The sequence below is a fragment of the Eschrichtius robustus genome, chromosome 3, assembly GCF_028021215.1.
Source record: "Eschrichtius robustus isolate mEscRob2 chromosome 3, mEscRob2.pri, whole genome shotgun sequence".
NCBI lineage: Eukaryota > Metazoa > Chordata > Mammalia > Artiodactyla > Eschrichtiidae > Eschrichtius > Eschrichtius robustus.
In genome coordinates, this window is record NC_090826.1 from 170,901,258 (window position 1) to 170,923,694 (window position 22,437).

The following is a 22,437-nucleotide window of genomic DNA, read 5'->3' on the forward strand; positions in this document are numbered from 1 at the left end:
ACTTAAGTGTTACATTTTCCTACAAGTATCACTTTCTTAAATGAATTGGTCACTAGAGGCAGGTTTCCTTTTTGTCATATAATTTTATGAATGAAATGAACACTAAGTAGGTATTGGAAAATGTGAAGGTTTCCTAGCCTCTTATATCATCTGTTTAGAAGCACTATAATATATTCAAAGAGAGGGCAAATAATTGTCAGCATGACCAATAATAATCAGCTTTTCCAGAATAAATGGAAAGCACCATGAGATCAGCTTTCTCAGCTGAAAATTTGGAGGCTAGTATAATGAATATCTCTCTCTTTTTTTTTTTTTTTTCTTTTCTGATCTAATATCATACAACTTCCACAGCCATTTCCAGGCTCTGTAAGACTGATGGTGTATTATTACATTTGCCCAAATGCAGTGTCAAGGATTGAAAATACACAAGAAAATGCAAAAGATAAACGGATGGTTATTTTGGGTTCTTATTGCAGGTTATCTTGGAAGATGTTGCAATGTTGCATATCAAACCAGATCAATTCACTTACACCTCGGATCATTTTGCAACTATAATGAAATACGCAGAGAAGCTAATTCAGGAAGGGAAGGCGTATGTGGATGATACTCCTGCTGAGCAGATGAAAGCAGAGCGTGAGCAGAGGATAGAATCCAAACAGAGAAAAAACTGTAAGGCACACTTACTGTTTTATATTTTAACCGATACTCTTCTTGTATTCTGCTTCTTCAGTAGAAAATGATTTCTGTGAAAGATGCTGGTTTGAAACACATTTGGAAATATGTTTCATATGTTAGTTCATCTCTTAGAAATCTTTTCTCTTTCTCTATCATCGTTACATCGTTATTACTTTGTTAGCATGCGTGTGCCCTCAGCATCTCACTTGTTACCTGTAGTCTTTTGCATTGCGTTCACTCCATGTGATTCCGTCTTCAACTTTTTGTAGTTCTCTCAATTTAAACACTGAGCCTTTCTAATTAGAATGTTTGATGAGAATGTTAGCCATACCCAAATCTTCCTGTCAGCGTGTGAGTAAATGTGAGTATAATATGTAAGCTTGATGCTACCCAATGTCTGAAATATCACTTAACAAAAAAGCATATCTTTGTTATTACTTGTTCCTGAGCTCTGAATCTGGCTATTTTTATTCTGTGATTATGTTCCAGAACTTCCACGCTACTATTCTTAAATCTTTTTTTTTTTTAAGTTTTTTTAATCTTATTATCCAGCCTTTTTTTAATATATATATATATATATATTTTAAATTAATTAATTTATTTTTGGCTGCATTGGGTCTTCGTTGCTGCACACGGGCTTTCTCTAGTTGTGGTGAGCGGGGGCTACTCTTCGTTGTGGTGCACGTGCTTCTCATTGAGGTGGCTTCTCTTGTTGCAGAGCACAGACTCTAGGTGCGTGGGCTCAGTAGTTGTGGCTCATGGCTCTAGAGCGCAGGCTCAGTAGTTGTGGCGCACGGGCTGAGTTGCTCCGCGGCATGTGGCATCTTCCCGGACCAGGGCTCGAACCCGTGTCCCCTGCATTGGCAAGCGGATTCTTAGCCACTGCTCCACCAGGGAAGCCCTATACTTAAATCTTGAGTGTCACATTTGGGAAGTGTAGTAAATTCAAAATGTTATGGAAGTCTGTCTTTTTTTTTTTTAACCCCCTTTTAAATGTTTCTCTACATTTTCAGAGATAGTTAACAACTGGACTTTTAGACCTAACCTGATTCTTTAAGAACAGGTAAAATGTCCATCGTATCTTCACAGAGTTTTCCACAGAGAATCATTGCTTAACAGTTCTTTCTTATTCATATGGGGCAGGTACCTACCTGACATAAGTAGGACCATAGTCAGTGGGGATATAGAGTTTTTTCCCTGGCATAAACTTGTATCACTGTTTCTATCATCTCTCATTTTGGGGGATCCAAGAGTATACTGCTTTCTGCTGGAATGACTGAAGGTGCTTTTGGGGAGCCAAGGGGCTCAGGCTCTCAGCCAGAGATACGTTCTTTAGATGGGCATGTGCTGCAGCACCAATGCCTGGGCTGGGTCAGACCGGTCTGTCCCTTGGGTGTGAGGTGGCAAAGGAACAGAATGCTTCTGCTTCAAACACCCAGTGTTAAATTGGAGGGGGCGACTGACTGGCCAGTTGTGCCATGATGGGAACGTGGAAAACACTGGCTGAGAGAAGCCTTCAGGCTTTAGACGTCATCTCTTACCCTTCATCAGTGCTACATCAGTGGAATGTATTGACTTCTAAAACATATAGAGAGTAAGTTTCCTAAGTGTTCTGTGGAATTTCTTCATTAAAAAAACAATGCATTTACTCTTGGTATCAGATATTGGAACTATTACGGTACTTTTAAACTAGTGGGGTATGCTTATAAAATCAGAATGTGAAAATTTGTGTCAAATTATAAGGCTGTTAAAATAATTTGAATTCAACCAGATTAGTAATACATTAGATAAACTATAGTATAACTATCATTTTATAGCTGTTGAGAAGAATCTACAAATGTGGGAAGAAATGAAAAAAGGAAGCCAGTTTGGTCAGTCCTGCTGTTTGCGAGCAAAAATTGACATGAGTAGTAACAATGGGTGCATGAGGGACCCAACGCTTTATCGCTGCAAAATTCAACCACACCCAAGAACTGGAAATAAATACAAGTAGGTGTATTTCATTCATTATGCTCGGTAGCTTACTATGCTTTTGCTTTGATGCTTCTGTAAACATGGAGTAGGGAGTAGCTGCAGAATAGTCAAGAGATCTGGATCTTTGCTCATTCATGGCCTTCGGTAAAGCATGTAGCCTCTCGTTACTTACCTATCAATTAAGGTTATACTAGGTTATGTCTAAGATCATTTCCATCTATAGAAGTCCTTGAGTCTGCCTAAAGTTGCATTTTATGTATTGATCAGGTATACTGTGGTGTGTTTCTTTAGATGAAGATACTTCTTTTCCTATTATAAACTTTGATTCTGCTAGACATAAGTTTATTCGGAAACATGATAGAAGATTTAAAGAAATATGAAAAAGAAAGTTTCGTGTTTTTTCTAATTTTGGTTAGTTTTCTGTGTGGTTTTCAGGTTAATAGATTTTTTTTTCTTTAAATCGCCCCCACCTGGCCATTAATTTATAAAGTAACCGTAGAATATATTTTCTTGTACTTTGAAGAAGCCTACTACATACAAATGCTGAATTGTAACTTCTGAAGAGATTGGTGAATGTAAATGATTTCCTGAGTAGCTAATGTAACTTTCTTTAAACTTGTGGGTACAAGTATGTGTATCTGTATCTGGACAAACACTTCATGTGTGTATATATATGTCCTTCATTTTTAACAGGACAATTGCTCCTTGTTTACTAAGCAGATACTTTGAATACATTTGGAAAAGTGAATTTGGGTACACATTTTCAGTATCAAATAATTGCAAAGCATAGTGCAGTAGCATCTTAATGAAGTTGTATCTTAAAAATTAGAAGGCATAATGCAATAATATATTTTTAAAAATTCAAATGGAAACTGCGGATGTGTTGTGTACATTATTTTAGACAGAAATTGTTTTTAAGACTATTCCATCCTAAATGGAATTTTAATCAACCTAATAATTTTCTTCTCTTTTACTTGTCAGAGAAGGAAACATTCTATTCTTGAATGCATTTACTTATGAGAGTATTAAACCTAGAGATTTACTTGAGTGTGGGATTATTTAAGATATTGAAAAGCTAAATTCCCTTGAAATTATTATTGCTTCTTACCATGATATACATTGGCCATTACAGAAATGTGATTATAGAATTCACTGCGCCAGTATCCCGTTGTCTGTTAAATTGCATATTTGCTTTTTTTGTTTGAATATTGAGTGGGTAATTGATTCATTGTCCTCAAAGTCTGATTAAAAAAAATGTTTTGATGTACTTTGAGTATTATGAGTCATAACACCTGTTGGTTTTTAAGGAATTCTTACCTTGTAAAGAATTATGTTTTAAATTAGTACTGCTGCTTATAATGCCTAATCTAAGGTGAAAAGGGTAAAATCCTTCATTGATTTTCAACATATTCACTTTTTTTCCTAGTGTTTATCCGACATATGATTTTGCCTGCCCCATAGTTGACAGCATTGAAGGTGTTACACATGCCCTGAGAACAACAGAATACCATGACAGAGATGAACAGTTTTACTGGATTATTGAAGCTTTAGGCATAAGAAAACCATACATTTGGGAATATAGTCGGCTAAATCTCAACAACACAGTGCTATCCAAAAGAAAGCTCACATGGTTTGTCAATGAAGGACTAGTAGATGGATGGTATGTTTGCTGTTATCTAGAATTTTGAGAGGAAGTCAGGACATGGTATATCACTAATTTTTAAACTGCTTTGAGGGTTGGGGAGGATGAATGGGAAGGGTTGAAATGGATAGGGCTATAGGGTTTCTGTTCCTTGTCTTTATTGTATCCAGGTTCTCAGGTACTGCTCTCTTTTGCTTTAATGCAGCAAACATGGAGTGCCCATGTTTGGGCACAAAGATGGAGTCCATGTTTGGGGCTAGAAAAAGTTTGAAAATCTCTGTAGCACATTAATAACCTATATGGGATTTCCATGAGAACGATGAGTATAAAAACTAAAATCATCTTAGAGGCATGTATCCATGTAAATGAAACCTGTTCAGTTGGGTTACCATACTTATAAGCCTAAGAATGTTTTTTTTTACCTGAATTAACACGAATGTGTGTATTAGTTTTTATTAGCATCATGTAATAGTGACACATATTAAGTATATATTGAATAATATGTAATTTTAGACTGTTTTACTGTGGAGCTGAATTTGATAAAGGGGAAGTTTACCTTGGGCCGCATACAAAGGGTGTTATTGCAAACTTACTGAAGTTTGCAGATCTCTGCAGAATATTAATAACCAACATGCATATTTTTTACAACCCAAAAGGCTTTATAAAGTGTATTTGTACATGAATGAGAGGCTAACCATCTCTTATCTGTGTCTCATGGTCATATGTAGAATAGGGATCTTGTATGTTTGTTAAATAAAAAGCAAATAAAAATGTTGTAATGCATATGTTTTCTGTATTGGAAGATGTCACCTTTGTGTCTTTTTTCAAATGTACTTTTACTGTTTCCAGTAGTGCATTTATTTTACTGAGTAATTTTTGACTAGTAAGCAGCTTTCTTCTTCCATGAACTTGGGCTCAATGGTATTATGATCTGCCTAATTATTATAACCAGCTCTTAGTCCAAATATTTGGCAAATGGAATATAATGTTATGCAGTAAGGTATATTGTACTCTCTGCACCTACACGTTAAAAAAGTCTCCTTGGTTCTTAAAACTTGCCGTATTTCCCAGGGATGACCCACGATTTCCTACGGTTCGCGGTGTGCTGAGAAGAGGGATGACAGTTGAAGGACTGAAACAGTTTATTGCTGCTCAGGTGAGTTATAGTTTCTTTTCCAGCTTCTCTGTTTGGATTTTTAAGTATCTAATAATATCCTTTTAGTCTTTATTATTCCTGTTGTTCTTTCTGTTCTTTGCTTGTTGCTTACAATGCAAGGGCAGAGTGTTTTTGAAAAAAACACTGTTATAATAGTGGAAAATTGAGAATGTCCTAAACTATGCTAGGGTTGGACAAAGGCAGCTGTGGTGTTTTTACCCAGTGAAACATGTGACTCTAACAGTTATGACTCTAACTGTTCAGGGTAACGAGATTAGTGTGTACATACTAAGTTTTATATTCCAGTGGAAGTAAACTTGTAAGTATTGATTGGGTTTATTTTCTAGCATGCTTAACTTAAAGAAAATATTCTGGTTAATACTTCTTGCCCTTTAAGCTGTTCTATTATTGTTTTTCTAGGGTTCTTCACGTTCAGTTGTGAACATGGAATGGGACAAAATTTGGGCATTTAACAAAAAGGTACATGTTTTGACTCCTGGTCCTCTTTTTTTCATGCCTAACTCCTAAGTAATAGATTACATGTAGAATTCATTAGTGTGCTCACGGTAGAGAAAATTTTGTGAAGAATATTACAGTTTTGCAGATTTTTCAGGAAAATGGAATGTTTTACTTTTTTAAACATATAAAGTGCATTAAGCCTATAAACTATACCAAACAAGAGCAATGATTAAAACAAACTTGGAGTTATGGGGAATGGTAACAGTTTTTTCCTTAAATCTTTTTTGAACACTTTGCATTTCATTTTTCTGCTTTCAAGCTGCGAGCTCTCTGTAAGAAGGTATTACTTAATGCTTTTATTTGCCTTACTTAGCACATAGCTTTTAGCATATTACATGTTATAACCTGAGATGTTATACAGCTTTGAAGCACAATCACATTTATTTGAGACTTGCTTATACAGACCCACTGAAATGCATTATTCCTAGTTTAAAAAAACATGTCCTCTAGTTTTCTTAGTGGCAAAGGGAAGATGTGGCTAACTCCATTCGACTGTTCCCTTGTTTACTGAGAGGACATAGAGTTTTAAAGTCACAGATTTCATTGAATTGTATTGAAGGTTCGTTAATTATAATCCCTGTGTCTTATTGAATCTAGCTTAAAAAAAAAAAAAAAGCTGTGTCTTAAAAGTCAAATAAGGAATACTGCATATTGACATTGTTAATTGGAAGCAGATGCTTAGACACTATAATAAGGCAAATCATTAAAGTGCCATGTTTTAAACTATGGTTTCTGTGATTGTGTTCTGTAAATTCTTTTTCTTTGTATTGCTGCTTGATTGTGCTGATGCCTTGCCTCAAAAAATAGTTGCTTGTCTCGCATGTGTCTTGAATTTATTTTATTTAGTCTTTTGTGTTTAGTCAGTTTTTGGATACATAATGGAATTATTAATTGGTTTGCTCTGTTGCTGCAGTTACTAATAAATACATTCAAAACTTATAGGCAGAGTTAACATTGAAATACGTTTCATTAATAATCCATGTACATTTAGTTCAAATATAAGAAATACATTTCACTACAGGCCGATAATTCTATAGGGTCTGTTAAATGAACAGCGTATTCCCCTGTCTTCTTTCCTTCCATTTTCTCTCCCTAGATAAATCACTTTCAGCTCTTTTAGATAATTGTTTTGGTATTTATTGCCCATATCTCTAAATGAGATGTGTGTGTTGCTTCTTCTTGATTTTCTGTTTGTTTGTTTTAGGCATCATCAGTTTACTTTCCACAAGGGAAGATGAGGATTTAGGTCTCCTATTTTTTCTCATAACTCGTTGGCTTTCTTGTGGCTAATTGTTTTGTTTTGTTTCCCTCATTTGTTTAATTTTCTAATTCCATCTCAGACTCTGCGCAAGTTGTCTAAATTTCCTGCCAAAATGTTCTCGTGCCTCGGGTATTTCAGTTTCACCTTAGAGACATCTCTGCCGGGGCCTTCGTGCTGCTCACATCTGATCTAGATGAGAGGCCTGTTAACTTCTGAAGCACAGCTGTCGTCCCAGGTCAATCTTCCTCATCATCCTGGGAATTCCCTTTGCTTTTCTTCTGTGATGGTCATCTGGTTCTTGGATCTTCCTTCTCTTTTTATTGCCTTTTTGCTTTGCCTTACTATATCCTCTGGTAGCTCCCTGAGAAGGGGAGCATGGGATGAAGATTTTTGAGACTTTTATATGAACAGCTTCTTCACTTTGAAATTTCTCAATGATGTGCCTTGGGGTGGGTCTGTTTTCATTCATATCCATTGGAAGAACATGTGGCTTCAAGACTGGAAACTCATTCCGTCAGTTCTGGGAAATTTTCCTGAGTTCCTTCTGTTTCTTTGTTGTTTTCTCCACTATGTTGTCTTTCTCCTCTGTGGAACGTTTCTTGAGCACATGTTGACTTTCCTGGACTGTTGCTCTAATTTTGTTTTCCCTCTTATTTTCCATCTCATCTTTTGGCTCTACTTTCTGGTAGATGTACTCAGCCCTATCTTCTCAACTTTTGTTGAGTTTTTCATTTATGCTGTCGTATTTCTAAGATTTCTCGTTTGTGCTTTGAATTTTCAGAATAACTTCCTGTTCCTGTTTCATGGTTACAATATAATCAATGGTATTTTTTCTTATGTCTTTCCTCCAGGTTTATTTTGTTTTTTCTTTGGTATTAAAGGCATTTCTTAGATGTCTGGTGAGCCTTGGTTATCTGCTCATCTTTAACACAGGGGACTGAGAGGGATTGGAAGCCCTGAGAAAAAGATTGGGCTTGTCAGCTGTGCCTCACTGTAAGATGGTCTGGCTGGGCCGGTTAGTTGAAAAGCCTCGACGTCAGTAACCTTACATCTCATCTCTTGGACTAGGCAGTTTTTCCAGAGGAGTTTCTTTCAATTAAGTTGCCAGAAGTGTGAAGGCCTGACTGCCAGGGCTTTGGAACTGACTGGGGAAAACTCTGGGGACTTGACCTCTAATATGATACATTTTCTTAATACCCTTGTCTCAGTGCAGAACCCTCAGCTTCAGAAGAAGAGTCTCTGGACCTTTTGGAGTAATTTAAAACCACTGATCCAGAGATTTTGAGAATTGTACAATTTTAGAATTGAAAAAGACTTTAAAATCTTTTAAACCAAGGTTTCCAAAACTTGTCTGCTCCTAACCATCCTGTGGAATGCTTGTTTAAAAATGGATTTCCAGGGCTTCCCTGGTGGCGCAGTGGTTGAGAGTCTGCCTGCCAATGCAGGGGACATGGGTTCGAGCCCTGGTCTGGGAAGATCCCACATGCCACGGAGCAACTGGGCCCATGTGCCACAACTACTGAGCCTGCACGTCTGGAGCCTGTGCTCCGCAACAAGAGAGGCTGCGATGGTGAGAGGCCCGCACACCGCGATGAGGAGTGGCCCCCGCTTGCCGCAACTAGAGAAAGCCCTTGCACAGAAACGAAGACCCAACACAGCCAAAAATAAATAAATAAATTTAAAAAACTGCTTTCAAGATCTATTAAAAAAAAAAAAATGGATTTCCAGACTTAACTTCAGACATTAGAGTCACAGTCAGGTTTAAGTGGCATGAGACTCTGCGCAGGCCAGCGCCCTAAGGGGTCATTGTAATCTGTCAGGTGTGAGAAACAGCGCCCTAAGAGGTCATTGTAATCCGTCAGGTGTGAGAAGCAGCCTTCTGCTCTCTTTTTGTCAGTTGAGGAAGCTGAGCTGCAGTGAACTGAAGTCAGTTTCTCAGGTTGGATCATCTAGTTTTGGCTTCTTTAAAAGAAGAAATTGTATCTTACTGGCTTAAATACTGAACTGAGTAGTCACAAATTAAATGTGTGATCATTCTAACCCAGTAGAAGCTGAAAGAAGGAACCCTTAACCAGTAAGAATGACTTTTTTTTTTTTTAAACTTTTGGGTTTATTTATTATTTATTTATTGCTGTGTTGGGTCTTCGTTTCTGTGCGAGGGCTTTCTCTAGTTGCGGCGAGCGGGGCCACTCTTCATTGCGGTGTGCGGGCCTCTCATTATCGCGGCCTCTCTTGTTGCGGAGCACGGGCTCCAGACGCGCAGTCTCAGTAATTGTGGCTCACGGGCCTAGTTGCTCCGCGGCATGTGGGATCCTCCCAGACCAGGGCTCGAACCCGTGTCCCCTGCATTGGCAGGCAGATTCTCAACCACTGCGCCACCAGGGAAGCCCAAGAATGACTTTTAAACCTCAAGGAAGGAAAGAATGAAATAGTAAGTTTAGAGGGAGGCTGGTGCTGATTTAGTACTGGCATGATATATAAGCAGGTTGGGAGTAGCAATCAAGGGGAAGTTAGATGGCTTTTCAGACTTTTCTGACTGACCCTCTGAGCATGGTTTCTTCTCTAAGTTCATTCAGAATTTCTGAAAAATACTCTCAAAGCAAACAAGAACAACAAAATACCAGCCAAACAATAGCAACAACAAAAACCCAATATAAACCAAAAGACACAGCCAAGTTTAATTAGCCATACCACTATCTCCTGCATCCTTCTAATGGGAAAAAAATGACTTTTATTACTTTACTTAGCTATTTGACTCCGCACTTGCTTCTATCTACATTTTTCTTCCAAATGCTTTATTTAGTATCTAAATACTGCTGTTGTGATTGGTCATCATGGATAATTTTAAATTGAATAGTGAAATGAGAAAGATACATCGGATCCAGAAGGGGTGCTGCTTCTGTTTTGGAGGTAGAGTAGGTTAGAATGTAATGAGTACTACCATTCATTCAGTTAACCAGTAAATATGTGTTGATTACCTGCATGTGCCAGGCCCTTGGGAACACAGTGGTCCCTGTATACGTGTGTATATATACAGCATGCAGACCAGTAGAAATACTTGTTTACTTTTAATCTATAGAATTGCCTTATTATAGTGACCTAATGCTGTTCTGCTTTTGATGGTGGTGTGTTGCCTAACACTGCTTATAGAAAATGATACTAAAACACATGTATCTATATTCCTTCAAAACAGTCTTCTCTAACAATACAAAATGGAGTATCACATTTACCTGTAGGATTGTTACATAACCCCACAGGATAATTTTACTTTCTAGTATCAGAGTTAAAAATTACTTTCAAAATATTTCTAATATTATGCTTTAACTATTGGTTTCTTTTCGCTTGTCAGTAGTTATTCTTGGAAAGGAACTCTAAATCCTTCATGCAGTCTTTGTTTATGATTGTTTTTCTTTTTTCTACTTGACAGCTAAATGTTAGAGAAGAGTTAGCTGGTAAACCAAAAAATTAGTAAATGCAGTAACAAAGAATGCCAGTTGTTATTCCTGTGCGATTACTTATTTTATTGATGAAGTTCTAAAAAATATCTGAATGTTTTAACACAAGGATGCCTTTGTTGCAGGTTATTGACCCGGTGGCTCCACGATACGTCGCGTTACTGAAGAAAGAGGTGATCCCGGTGAACATCCCCGAGGCCCAGGAGGAGATGAAAGAAGTAGCCAAACACCCAAAGGTCACCCTCCAGTTTCACCAATGTTGTTCTCTCTGTTAAAGGAGCAGGATAATCGAAGGGAAAAATGTGCTTTGGTGGCAATAGCATGATTGGGGATCATTTTTGATCCAGCATTATTTGTCAGGATTTCATGCTAATTTAAAAAAGATTTTTTTTCAATTTTTTATACAGTTTTTAAAGGTTACTTTCTGTTTACAGTTATTACAGAATATTGGCTGTATTCTCTGTGCTGTACATCCTTGAGCTTATCTTACACCCATTTGTTGTACCTCCCACCCCCTCACCCCTATATTGTCCTGTCCCCCACCCTTCCCCAACTGGTAACCACTAGTTTGTTCTCTGTATCTGTGAGTCTGCTTCTTTTTCGTTATATTCACTAGTGTGTTGTATTTTTTAGATTCCACATGTAAGTCATATCATATAGTATTTGTCTTTCTCTGTCTGACTTATTTCAGTTAGCATAATGCCTCCCAAGTCCATCCATGTTGTTGCAAATGGCAAAATCTCATTCTTTTTTATGGCTGAGTATTCCTCTGTGTGTGTGTGTGTGTGTGTGTGTGTGTATTTGTGTGTACACAGCACGTTCTTTGCCCATTTATCTGTCGATGGACACTTCGGTTGCTTCCATATCTTGGCAATTGTAAGCAATGCTGCTATGCACATTGGGGTGCATGTATCTTTTCGAATTAGTGTTTTTGTTTTTCTCGGATATATACCCAGGAGTGGAATTGCTGAGTCTTACGGTAGTTTTATGTTTAGTTTTTGGAGAAACCTCCATACCGTTTTCCACAGTGGCTGCACCAATTTACATTCCCACCAACAGTGCACAAGGGTTCTCTTCTCTCCACATCCTCGCCAACATTTGTTACTTGTGTTCTTTTTGATGATAGCCATTCTGAGAGGTGCAAGGTTACATATCTCATTGTGGTTTTGGTTTGCATTTCCCTGATGATTATCGATGTTAAGCATCTTTTCATATGCCTGTTGGCCATCTGCATTTCCTCTGGCAAAACGTCTATTCACTTCTTCTGTCCATTTTTAAATTGGCTTGTTTGTTTTTTTGATGTTGAATTGTATGAGCTGTCTAAGAATTTGATACTAATTGAAGTAAATGTTTTTGTGGATTTCTTACTGAAGAAATTTATTCTAGCGGTATCACTGTCCACAGCACATCACACAGAACTGTTACACGCAGTTGGTGCCTATTTTTTATTTTGTGGAGATAGCATATTAGTGTATAATAAGAATTTATTTCTTCCTGGAGGTATTATATAATCCATGCTCCTATCTCTTTGTGAAAGCTGAGGTGCATTCTCTGTTAGCTGGGTTATTCGCTATTGCCTTTAAGCCAAAACATTTGACCTAATAGTATTGAATCACAGCTTGAGTCCAGAGTCTATCACGCTGCCATTGGCTGTGTTTTAGAAAATATCAGTGAAGTGACAATGATATCTGTCTATCTAAATTCAGAATATAAATCTTAAATACAGGTAGCAGGGAGTTCCTCTTAGTTAAGCCATGTTTGTTGTCTCACATGGTTATAACTGCTAGGTTGATAGTCTTGAAGCAAAAATAGATCCTTTTGTTCCAGCTTTGTGAGCTGTCTGTAAATATCTTTATTATCCAATGAAGCTTACGTCCATAGACTAACTCACTCGTATACTAATAGACTAATATATTCATAACCTTACTCATAACTATGTTATGTTCATAGACTAACTCACATGTAAGATAATATGCTTCATGAAGAGCTATAAATGTTCTAAGTGGTAGCCTATGATTGCCTTTCTCTGTATGACATTAGCTTCTTTTTAATTTGGAAGACTTATTTTAAGGGTACCCCTAATAAGATCTGGGGAGAGAGAGAGAGAGAGAGAGAGAGAGAGAGTGTGTGTGTGTGTGTGTGTGTGTGTGTGTGTGTGTGAGAGTGTGAGATTGATTTGGCTTTACCGTTGCCTTTATCTTGCATCTGATGGGTTCAGCCAGGTGAGTGGTGGTTTCTGATGTATCATATTGCCCACTACAGTTAGCTTAAATGTGAAGCTTAATGTTTTAAAATTTGAACGTTAAGAATAAAACTTTTAAGGGTGCTTATTTGTAATAATAAAGAATAAGTAATAGTTAAATAACTAATTGATTAGGAAACACTTTAAATGATGACTGGATTGCTCAGTTTGCTGTGTGGAATTTTCATTATCCTTTCCCTCACAAAGTGTTCTATATTTAGCCTGTCAGTATTCTGTTCTGAGCCCAGCATAGTATAAGTTGTTGCAACATACCGATTTTTTTCAAGTCCATTGGTGCATTCAATGAACAATTATTGAACGCGTGTTATTTAACATTTATTCAAAGGATCTTCTTACACTTTTTTTTCTTTTGATTTTGGTCAAGCAAAAATCTGAAATTTAACAAATATAGCATTCTTTTTATTTTCCGGATCTTTTTCTTCTGCATATAATACATACTGAAAAGGCAGAAAATTCGTCTTTCTATACATGTATGCTACTGTCTTTAAAATTTGTCTCCTAAAATGTGAAAGATCTACCATTTCCTGCTAAGATGACGTGTGTTCCTATAGTGTTGTTCCACAGCCACTGATGAGGAATGACTTTATTTTCTCCTTTGGTGCAAAAGCAGTGAGATTTTTGAGGCTGGCAAAGCAGATTCTGGTTGGAGGCACACTGTGAGACAAATACTGTCTTAGCTGTAAAAACAAAGAATGATTGTTTTAGGCTGGAAGTAATCTCAGGGGCAGACCACCTCATCTGACTCCAGTACATTATTGGTCAAGTGTCTGACCCAGGGTCACAGAGCTGGGAATCAAACTAATACAGATGACTTCTGTTTTTGTTAAGGAATAAAATGAATGAATGTATAAATTTCATACCAGGTTCAATAGTTGTTGTTTCAACGAACGTTCTCTTTTTTTTTTTTTTTTTTAATCAATCAGAATCCTGATGTTGGCTTGAAACCCGTGTGGTATAGTCCTAAAGTTTTCATTGAAGGTGCTGACGCAGAGACGTTGTCAGAGGGTGAGACGGTTACATTTATAAATTGGGGCAACATCAACATTACTAAAATACACAAGTAAGAACTTTTTGTTTGTTTTCAAATAAATATGGAAGGAAAGTCTTTTATGTTTATTCATTTATTAAAAATTACCTAATTCAGACCCATTCATGATGCTGGCTGGTACATCTACCCAGGCATAGACGCTGCAAATTCTGGACACATTAAGGTTTTTTCCCATATATGTTTCATTACATTAATAGGGAATTAGGATATTGCTTGTGATGTTGAAAACGACTACATGTAGATATAAAAAATAATTCTAATGCTTGAGGTCCCCCCTTTTATCATCTAATTCTCAGAATGCGATTGCATGGTGGAGAGATCCTTTGGACAGAATTTGTATGTATAACATTCTTTATCCTAAAGTCTACTTTATTTTTTATTTTTAAATTTTTTTTATTGGAGTATAGTTGCTTTACAATGTTGTGTTAGCTTCTACTGCACAGCAAAATGAATCAGCCATACATATGTATATATCCCCTCCCTTTTGGCTTTCCCTCCCATTTAGGGCACCACAGGGCATTAAGTAGAGTTCTCTGTGCTATACAGTATGTTCCCATCAGTTGTTTATTTTATACGTAGTATCAATAGTGTATGTGTGTCAGTCCCAGTCTCCCAGTTCCTCCCAGCCCACCCCTTTCCCCCTTGGTATCCATACTTCTGTTCTCTACGTCTGTGTCTCTGTTTCTGCTTTGCAAATATGGTCCTCTATACCATTTTCTAGATTCCACATGTATGGGTTAACATACAACATTTGTTTTTCTCTTTCTGACTGACTTCACTCTATATGACAGTCTCTAGGTCCATCCACGTCTCTACAAATGACCCACTTTTGTTCCTTTTTATGGCTAATATTCCATTGTATATATGTACCACATCTTTTTTATCCATTCCTCTGTTGATGGACACCAAAATCTACTCTAAGTTTAATCGTTTTGTGGTGAATATGAACTTCCCAGTTGTTGTAGTGTGCTACACTTACCAGTTTGTTCTTAAGATTACACAAGTGGGACATAGTGTGCTAAGATTAATTTAGTAAACTCTGAAATCTCAACTGTCCTGTCATTACATATGATGTCAAGTAATTGATAAATGTTTTGAAATACAGTATTTTAGGTTTTTAAATGCTTACTCCAGGTGACTTTAAAATTCATAAACATGTTCATGTTCTTCATCAGATGTATGGGGGATCTGTCCACATATTAGTATGTTGATAGCAGGGACTCTACTTCATTCATCTCTTAACCAGTTAATGTCTGGCACCTACTAGAAACTCAAATAAATGTTTTATTTGAAATTTTTCCAAAGAAAATTCCCTATTGATTTATCACAGGTACAGAACAAAATAATGCATTTGTGGCAGTTAAGGTTTGTTTTCTGAAAACACTTTCCTATCTTATTTTTAGAAATGCAGAAGGAAAAATTGTGTCTCTTGATGCAAAATTGAATTTGGAGAACAAAGACTATAAGAAAACCACTAAGATCACATGGCTTGCCGAGACCGAACGTGCTCTTCCTGTCCCAGCAATCTGTGTCACTTACGAGCACTTGATCACAAAGCCCGTACTGGGAAAAGACGAGGACTTTAAGCAGTATGTCAACAAGAACAGTAAGGTAGCCTCCTGAAAGAAACCCTGTTTCCTCTTCCTCTGTTGTATCAGTATAACCTGTTCTTTAGAATTTTTAACATTAGTTTTAAGTATTTGTTTCCTCAGATAAAAATGGAAAAGATTTCTAGAATTTTGTTGAAAATGATATAAAAGAATAATGTTCCCATTTTACAAATTCTAGAAACCGAGGCACAGTGAGGTTCAGTAAGTTGCTTGAGGACGGGCAATAAGGCGTAGAGCTGGGGTTCAAACCCAGGCCTCCTGGCTCTAGAACCCTTGTGCTTTAGTGCTGTGCCAGCGTGCCTTTCAGCTAGGTCTGTGTGTGCTTCTTGCATTGTACTTCATATTTATAGTGGGAGATTTCTTTATATCTGCAGGGACACCAGTCAAGTTAGTTAAAAGGTTCATGAAGCCCATCAGTATATAAATGTTAACTTTTAGAAATATAATAAATGTTATTTATTTTAATATTTCACTGTTTTACTGCATGTGCTTAAGTAGTAAAGTTTTTAACATATCCTGTTGCAGCTGCTGGAAAAGCTGCTTGCATCTTAGGGTTGATTTTAGTGCTCTGATGTTCAAGAAAGTGTATTTTGGTCTTGTACCATCTTTACAGCATGAAGAATTAATGCTGGGGGATCCCTGCCTTAAGGATTTGAAAAAAGGAGACATTATACAACTCCAGAGACGAGGCTTCTTCATATGTGATCAACCTTATGAACCTGTTAGGTAAATCAGTGTAACTGAACATCTAAATGAAAATGCTTAAAATTCTTATAGTGAATAATATTTTAAAGATTGAACTTCCACTAAAATACTGTACCTGACAATTCTCTGTTCGGTTTCATTTGTTCTTCTGTGTTTACTATTTCAGACATCATCGTAACAAATTTTAACTTTGAAACAGCATAATATTAACAGATTTTATTTCTAGAACTAAACCATTCATCTTCACATGGTCCAAGTAAAAAGAAAAAAATTTCAGTGTTATCTTTGGATAAACATTATAACTATTACCTTTTCTTTTTTTCTAAATATATTTTTTATTGAAGTATAGTTGATTTACAGTGTTGTATTAATTACTGCTGTACAGCAGAGTGACTCAGTTGCACATATATATATACATTTCCATATTCTTTTCCATTATGGTTTATCACAGGCAGCTTTTCTTTATAGTGTACTTTAATTAGATATATTGTAGAATACAAATAGTACAGCAGGTGCAGTTAGAGGATTATAACAAATGTTTGTGTTTTTTTTAAACCATGAAGTAATAGAATTACTAGGAGAACTTTCAGTCTCTGAATTTTTGTTCGTGTTTCTTTTTTTTGTCTTTGCTATTTCTTATTGCATCTCTTTAACTTTGTGATCAGACCTCACTGCTGAGCTCCAGACTTGTGAATCTAATTAATGCCTTTTAGACGTCTCTGAATAGATAACTTTCAAGTACCTCAAACTTCAGAATTCAAGATCCTAGTTACCATCTCTCCTCAGTTCTTCTCCTTCATCCCCCATTCTAATCAGTAAACCTTGTTGTTTGTACTGCTTGCCTAGTTCATCTCTGTGCATCTACTGCTCTGCCTTTGTTTCAGGCCCTTAGCATTTCTTCCTTGATTGCCAAAACAGTTTCTAAAGTAGTCTCTTCCTTCCAGTTTTGCACTTTTCTGATCCACTTTTCATATGGCCCCCAGTCTAAAAATTTCAGAGTAACAATTTTATCACATTATCCCCCCTTGCTTAATAATTCTTGTTAGCTTCAGAGGAAAATCTAAACTTCTTAGTTTGGCATGCAAGGTTTTTCATGTAATGGCCTCTCGACCCACCTGAGCCATCTGTGTTGTAGTTTACCTCTTCCTGATCCCTTCTGTTCAAGATACTGGACTGCTTGGGGCTTTCCAAAGTCATCAACTACCTTTGAACTTCTTGCTTTTTCCTGGAATGGCCATGCTTCTTTTTCTTCATCTGGGTAACCTTTCAAATGTTACTTCTTCCAGAGCTTTCTTGTATTCCTCTAATCTGGATTGGCACCCAACCTATGTGTCCCCATTGCAGCTAGCACTTTCCTCTTTAGAATATTTATCACGTGCTGTTGTATCTATCTTTCTGTCTGTCTGTCTATCTATCTTGTTTCCACCACTGGAAATTCATTAAGGGCAGATACTTTTTTCATGTTCATCTTAGTATCATGTTGCCGTTAGTCAAATAAGACCATGTGTGTAAACGGCATGCACAGTGCCCAGTACTTATTAAGCCCTTGTTAAATATTTAGTGGTGGTGGTGGTGGTGGTGATGGTCCCAACTAGAGTCATGCCCAGAAGAGAGTAGGCTCTCAGTTTATTCTGAAAGAATTGTTGAACTTTTCGACACATGGTGTTGTATCAGCAACCACATGCAAGAGTGAGCGGACCCCTACCTCATACCATGTATAAAAATTAACTCAAATATGGATCAGGGACCTGAATGTAAGAGCTAAACTATAAAACTCTTAAAGGAAAACATAAGTTTAAGTCTTTTTAACCTTAGCAGTGCTTTCTTAAATATAACACCTAAAGCATAAGCAACCAAAGAAAATATACATAAATTGGACTATATCAAAAATTTTTGTGCTTCAGAGGACACCATCAGGAAAGTGAAAAGACAGTCCACAGAATGAGAGAAAAATATTTGCACGTGTATCTGATAAAGGAATTGTATGCAGAATAAATAAAGAATCCTTACAACTTGATAATTAAAAGGACAGTTAAAAACGGACAAAGACATTCTCCAAAGCAGATATACAAGTGGTCAATAAGCACATGAATAGATGCTCAATATTATTAGTTATTAGGGAAATGCAAATCAAGACCACAGTGAGATATCATTCCGTATCCCCTTGGATGGCTGTAATCAAGAAGGCAGGCAGTGACAAGTGTTGAGGATGTGGAGAAATTGGAACCCTCATACATTGCTAATAGGATTGTAAAATGATGTACTTACTGTGGAAAACAATGTGGCAGTTCCTCAAAAAGTTAAATATAGTGTTATCATTTGACCTAGCATTTCCACTTTTGTGTATATACCCAAGAAAAGTAATAACATATGTTCACACAAAAATTTGTACATGAATGCTCATAGCAGCATCATTCGTAATAGACAAAAGGTACAAACAACCCAAATGTCCAACAGCTGATGAATGGATAAACAAAATGTGGTGTATCCATACAAGGGAATATTTTTCAGCCATAAAAAAAAGTGAAGCGCTGATTCATGCTATAACATGCATGAACCTTGTAAGCATTATGCTAAGTGAAGTAAGCTAGTCACAACAGACCACGTATTGTATGATATCGTTTATATGAAATGTCCAGAATAGACAAATTCATACAAACAAAGATTAGTGGTTGCTAGGGACCAGAGGCATGGGAGACTGGCAGGTAGGGTACAAAGGGCCTTTTTAGGGTGATGAGAATGGTTTAAAATTAGATAGTGGTGATGGTTGCACAGTTTTATGTAACCAGGGATAGTGTACTTTCAAAGGGTGGAGTTTTTGGTATGTGAATTATATTTCAATATGGCCATATTCAGAAATACTGAAGAGATGTATAGGATTCTGTTGTCACTAAATTCTCTCACTTATTTTTACTCTGTGGCCTTTGCCACAAAATTCAAAAAAATATTTTGCTTATGAGTAGTCTCAAGGGCAGTGGATTTTGCTAATGACTGTACCCTTTAGAATTGAGAAATTCCTACAAAATAAATGTTGTACAGAAATTCTTCTGCTCATAAGCAGATTAGGTGTGGTATGTAGATGCATTTCTTTTAAGTCAAGAGTGAGACCATGAACATCCACTAATGCCATTTCTGGTGGCCAGAGTAGATGTAACTTTGTCCTGGACTTAGCATTTTCATATCCATGGAAGTTCATAAATTGAAAGTTTATGGTTAGCACTGTCAATTTTTATATATTGTTTTTAAACTACTCTGAAGAGACTCTGATTTGAATAAGAGAATGGACTATATACTTATACCTTGAAAAGTATTAACAGTGCCATTGAATTAATCTAGGAATTCAATTTTAATTGCTGTTCAGATAATTTTGTTCAAACAAACTTTTTTGTCCCTTCATTTTCTTTTTAGTCCATATAGTTGCATAGAAGCTCCATGCATTCTGATATACATTCCTGATGGGCATACGAAGGAAATGCCAACATCTGGGTCAAAGGAAAAGACCAAAGTAGAAACAACAAAGAATGAGGTAAATAATTGACTTTTATGGATATGTCTCTAATCAATGATCTTTCTGTCCTAGGGTTTAGAATCTGTTTGTTTACAAAGATTGTCTTCCTCACTGTTGAGATCTAAGAAGACAATAACTCTAACTTTTGCGATTTTTGTTGTTGTTGTTCTTTCTTGTAATATTTTAAAATACCCTGCAAAACAAGATTTTCAAAAGTTAATTTTTTTTATGTGAAAGAGTAAGAAAGACTAGATTAAAAGAATCTTTTAGAGAAGACTTTTTAAAATTCTAATAGAGCTACAGTAGATCCTTGCCCAAGAAAACAAGTCGTTACGACAGTGTTAGGACGGTGACCTGGTTTTCTGGCCCCTTGTCTGTACTTTATCAAACTCCAGTGCATCTTGGAGAGGAGCTCCCAACAGTCATTGAGGTTCAGAAAAGAGAAAAAGGGCAGATAAGAAACTTTGCCTCTTTCTGGTTTTTTTTCATCTTGGGGGTAATGCTTAATCTCTGTCTTTAAGAATGAGTTAGGAATCTTCCTGGCAGTCCAGGTCTGGAGGACATTCTGGATAGAGACACAGCTTCTGTCCTCATTTTACAGGATGTTGATTTGAGAGGCCGTGACATGTCTAGAGATTTCGGGGGTTTATTGTGCAGGCCAGAGGTCCTCAAATTTCCTCATTTCATAGCATCCTTAGTTTCCCAGTAATTTTTTTCATGACACCTCTAGGCTGCATGAAATTCCTAACTGTTCTCTTTATTAAGTAGTTAAGTTCAAGCAACTAGATAAATATTTATATCCCAGTAACTTAGTAGCCATTTGAAAAAAATAATATACATAAATTGAAGGAAAAGAAACTTAAATTTCATTTATAAAAGGTTTTGTTCTTAAATGTTAAATATTTAAATTTCTTATTTTTATTTCATTCTTAAAATGACGTATTAATTGAAAGAAAAAAATAATACTTTTATTTCTTCCTTGAACCTTGGACTCAGATTGGACACTACCATGCTTATTTTCTGTTTCCACAATGATTTTCCTGTGGTATTTGATTTTTAACACAACAGCTGTGAAAAATCCAGCTTTGCAAAGATATGGCATCATTGAAAGGAATATAGCACACTCTAATGTTGAAACCGAGCCACCTTGAAATTGTAGTATGCAGTGTTTGACAGATGTTGGATATGTTACTGTTTACCGTAGATATTTAAAACATCCTGTGGTGTCCCTAGGAATTTCCAGTGGCTCCCTGGAACACCTTGCTGCATAGTTTGGGGTCCATAGGTGTTGGCAGTTGTGTAGTCATTGAAGATTTGGTAGCAGTGAAGAAGATAGTTTGGAGGGTGGATTGGATGTAGGATTAGAAGATGTGATAAGTGGTCAGGAAGCCAGAGCATGAGGGCATGGAGGAAATAAAGCAGGACATGAATTCAGGAAGTAGAATAGGAAGACAGTAACTTCTAGTTTTGTTTTGGTTGACTAGGTAAGTGAGTGGTAAATAACCTGAGCTAGGGAAGACAGAAGCACAGTTTATTAGGAGATACAAGTTTGGAACTGTTAAGAGCCGGAATGTCATGACTTGAGCTTTTAATTTACACAAACTAAAAGCTATGTAGTCTTAGCCAAAAGAAAATTAAAGGAAGAGAAGTAAGAATTTAAGTAGGGCAGTAATCCTTGTGCTATTTATATACCAGCAGTTCTCAAACTTCTTGGTTTCACACTTAGAAATGATTGAGGACCTTCGTTTACGTGGATTATATTTATCAGTGTTTGCCATAAAAATTAAAATTGAGAAGTTTTAAAAGAATTTATTAATTCATTTAAAAAATAGCAATAATAAACCCAACCATATGTTTATATAAATAACTTTTTTTTATGAAATATAACTGTTTTCTAAAAGAAAACTTTTAGTTAGGAGAGTGGTATGGTTTTGCATTTTTGCAAATCTTTTTAATTTGCCTTAGCCTCCAAAAAACTGCACTGTGTACTCATGAGAGAGTGAGAGCAAAAAGGACAAATTACACCTTATTATTATCATGGAAATAGCTGTGACCTTGCGGACCTCCTCTGAAAAGGTCTCAGAAACCCTCTGGGGTTTGTAGGCCACACCTTGAGAACCGCTAGTATATATACTAGAATAGCACGAGATGGGAAATTTGGCTACTGTTCCCTCATTGGTCCCAATTTACACCTGTGCCTCTCATCTTTTACATTTCCTGTAAAGTTATTAGTATTATGCTATGAGTTAATGTATGTGTTCTTTTTTTTCGGTCTTCATTGCTGAGCACGGGCTTTCTCTAGTTGTGGCGAGCAGGGGCTACTCTTCGTTGTGGTACACGGGCTTCTCATTGTGGTGGCTTCTCTTGTTGCGGAGCACGGGCTCTAGGCGCGCGGGCTTCAGTAGTTGTGGCATGCGGGCTCAGTAGTTGTGGCTCGCAGCCCCTAGAGCGCAGGCTCAGTAGTTGTGGCCCACGGGCTTAGTTGCTCCACATGTGGGATCTTCCTGGACCAGGGCTCGAACCCGTGTCCCCTGCATTGGCAGGCGGATTCTTAACCAGTGCGCCACCAGGGAAGCCCCAGTGTATGTGTTCTTGAAAAACTTTATGTTCTACAAAATGAC

General features: G+C 36.9%; 1 protein-coding gene across 1 annotated transcript in view; it reads left to right on the forward strand.

The window, feature by feature from the left end:
- Positions 1-22,437, forward strand: part of EPRS1 (glutamyl-prolyl-tRNA synthetase 1) — a 67,561-nt gene that overhangs the window by 14,672 nt on the left and 30,452 nt on the right. Inside the window, exons 8-17 of the mRNA XM_068541805.1 lie at positions 477-669; positions 2,493-2,664; positions 4,076-4,309; positions 5,363-5,447; positions 5,868-5,927; positions 10,808-10,918; positions 13,869-14,005; positions 15,397-15,604; positions 16,217-16,329; positions 19,717-19,834. Coding sequence (XP_068397906.1) covers positions 477-669; positions 2,493-2,664; positions 4,076-4,309; positions 5,363-5,447; positions 5,868-5,927; positions 10,808-10,918; positions 13,869-14,005; positions 15,397-15,604; positions 16,217-16,329; positions 19,717-19,834 — 1,431 coding nt within the window. The remainder of the gene's footprint in view (positions 1-476; positions 670-2,492; positions 2,665-4,075; positions 4,310-5,362; positions 5,448-5,867; positions 5,928-10,807; positions 10,919-13,868; positions 14,006-15,396; positions 15,605-16,216; positions 16,330-19,716; positions 19,835-22,437) is intronic.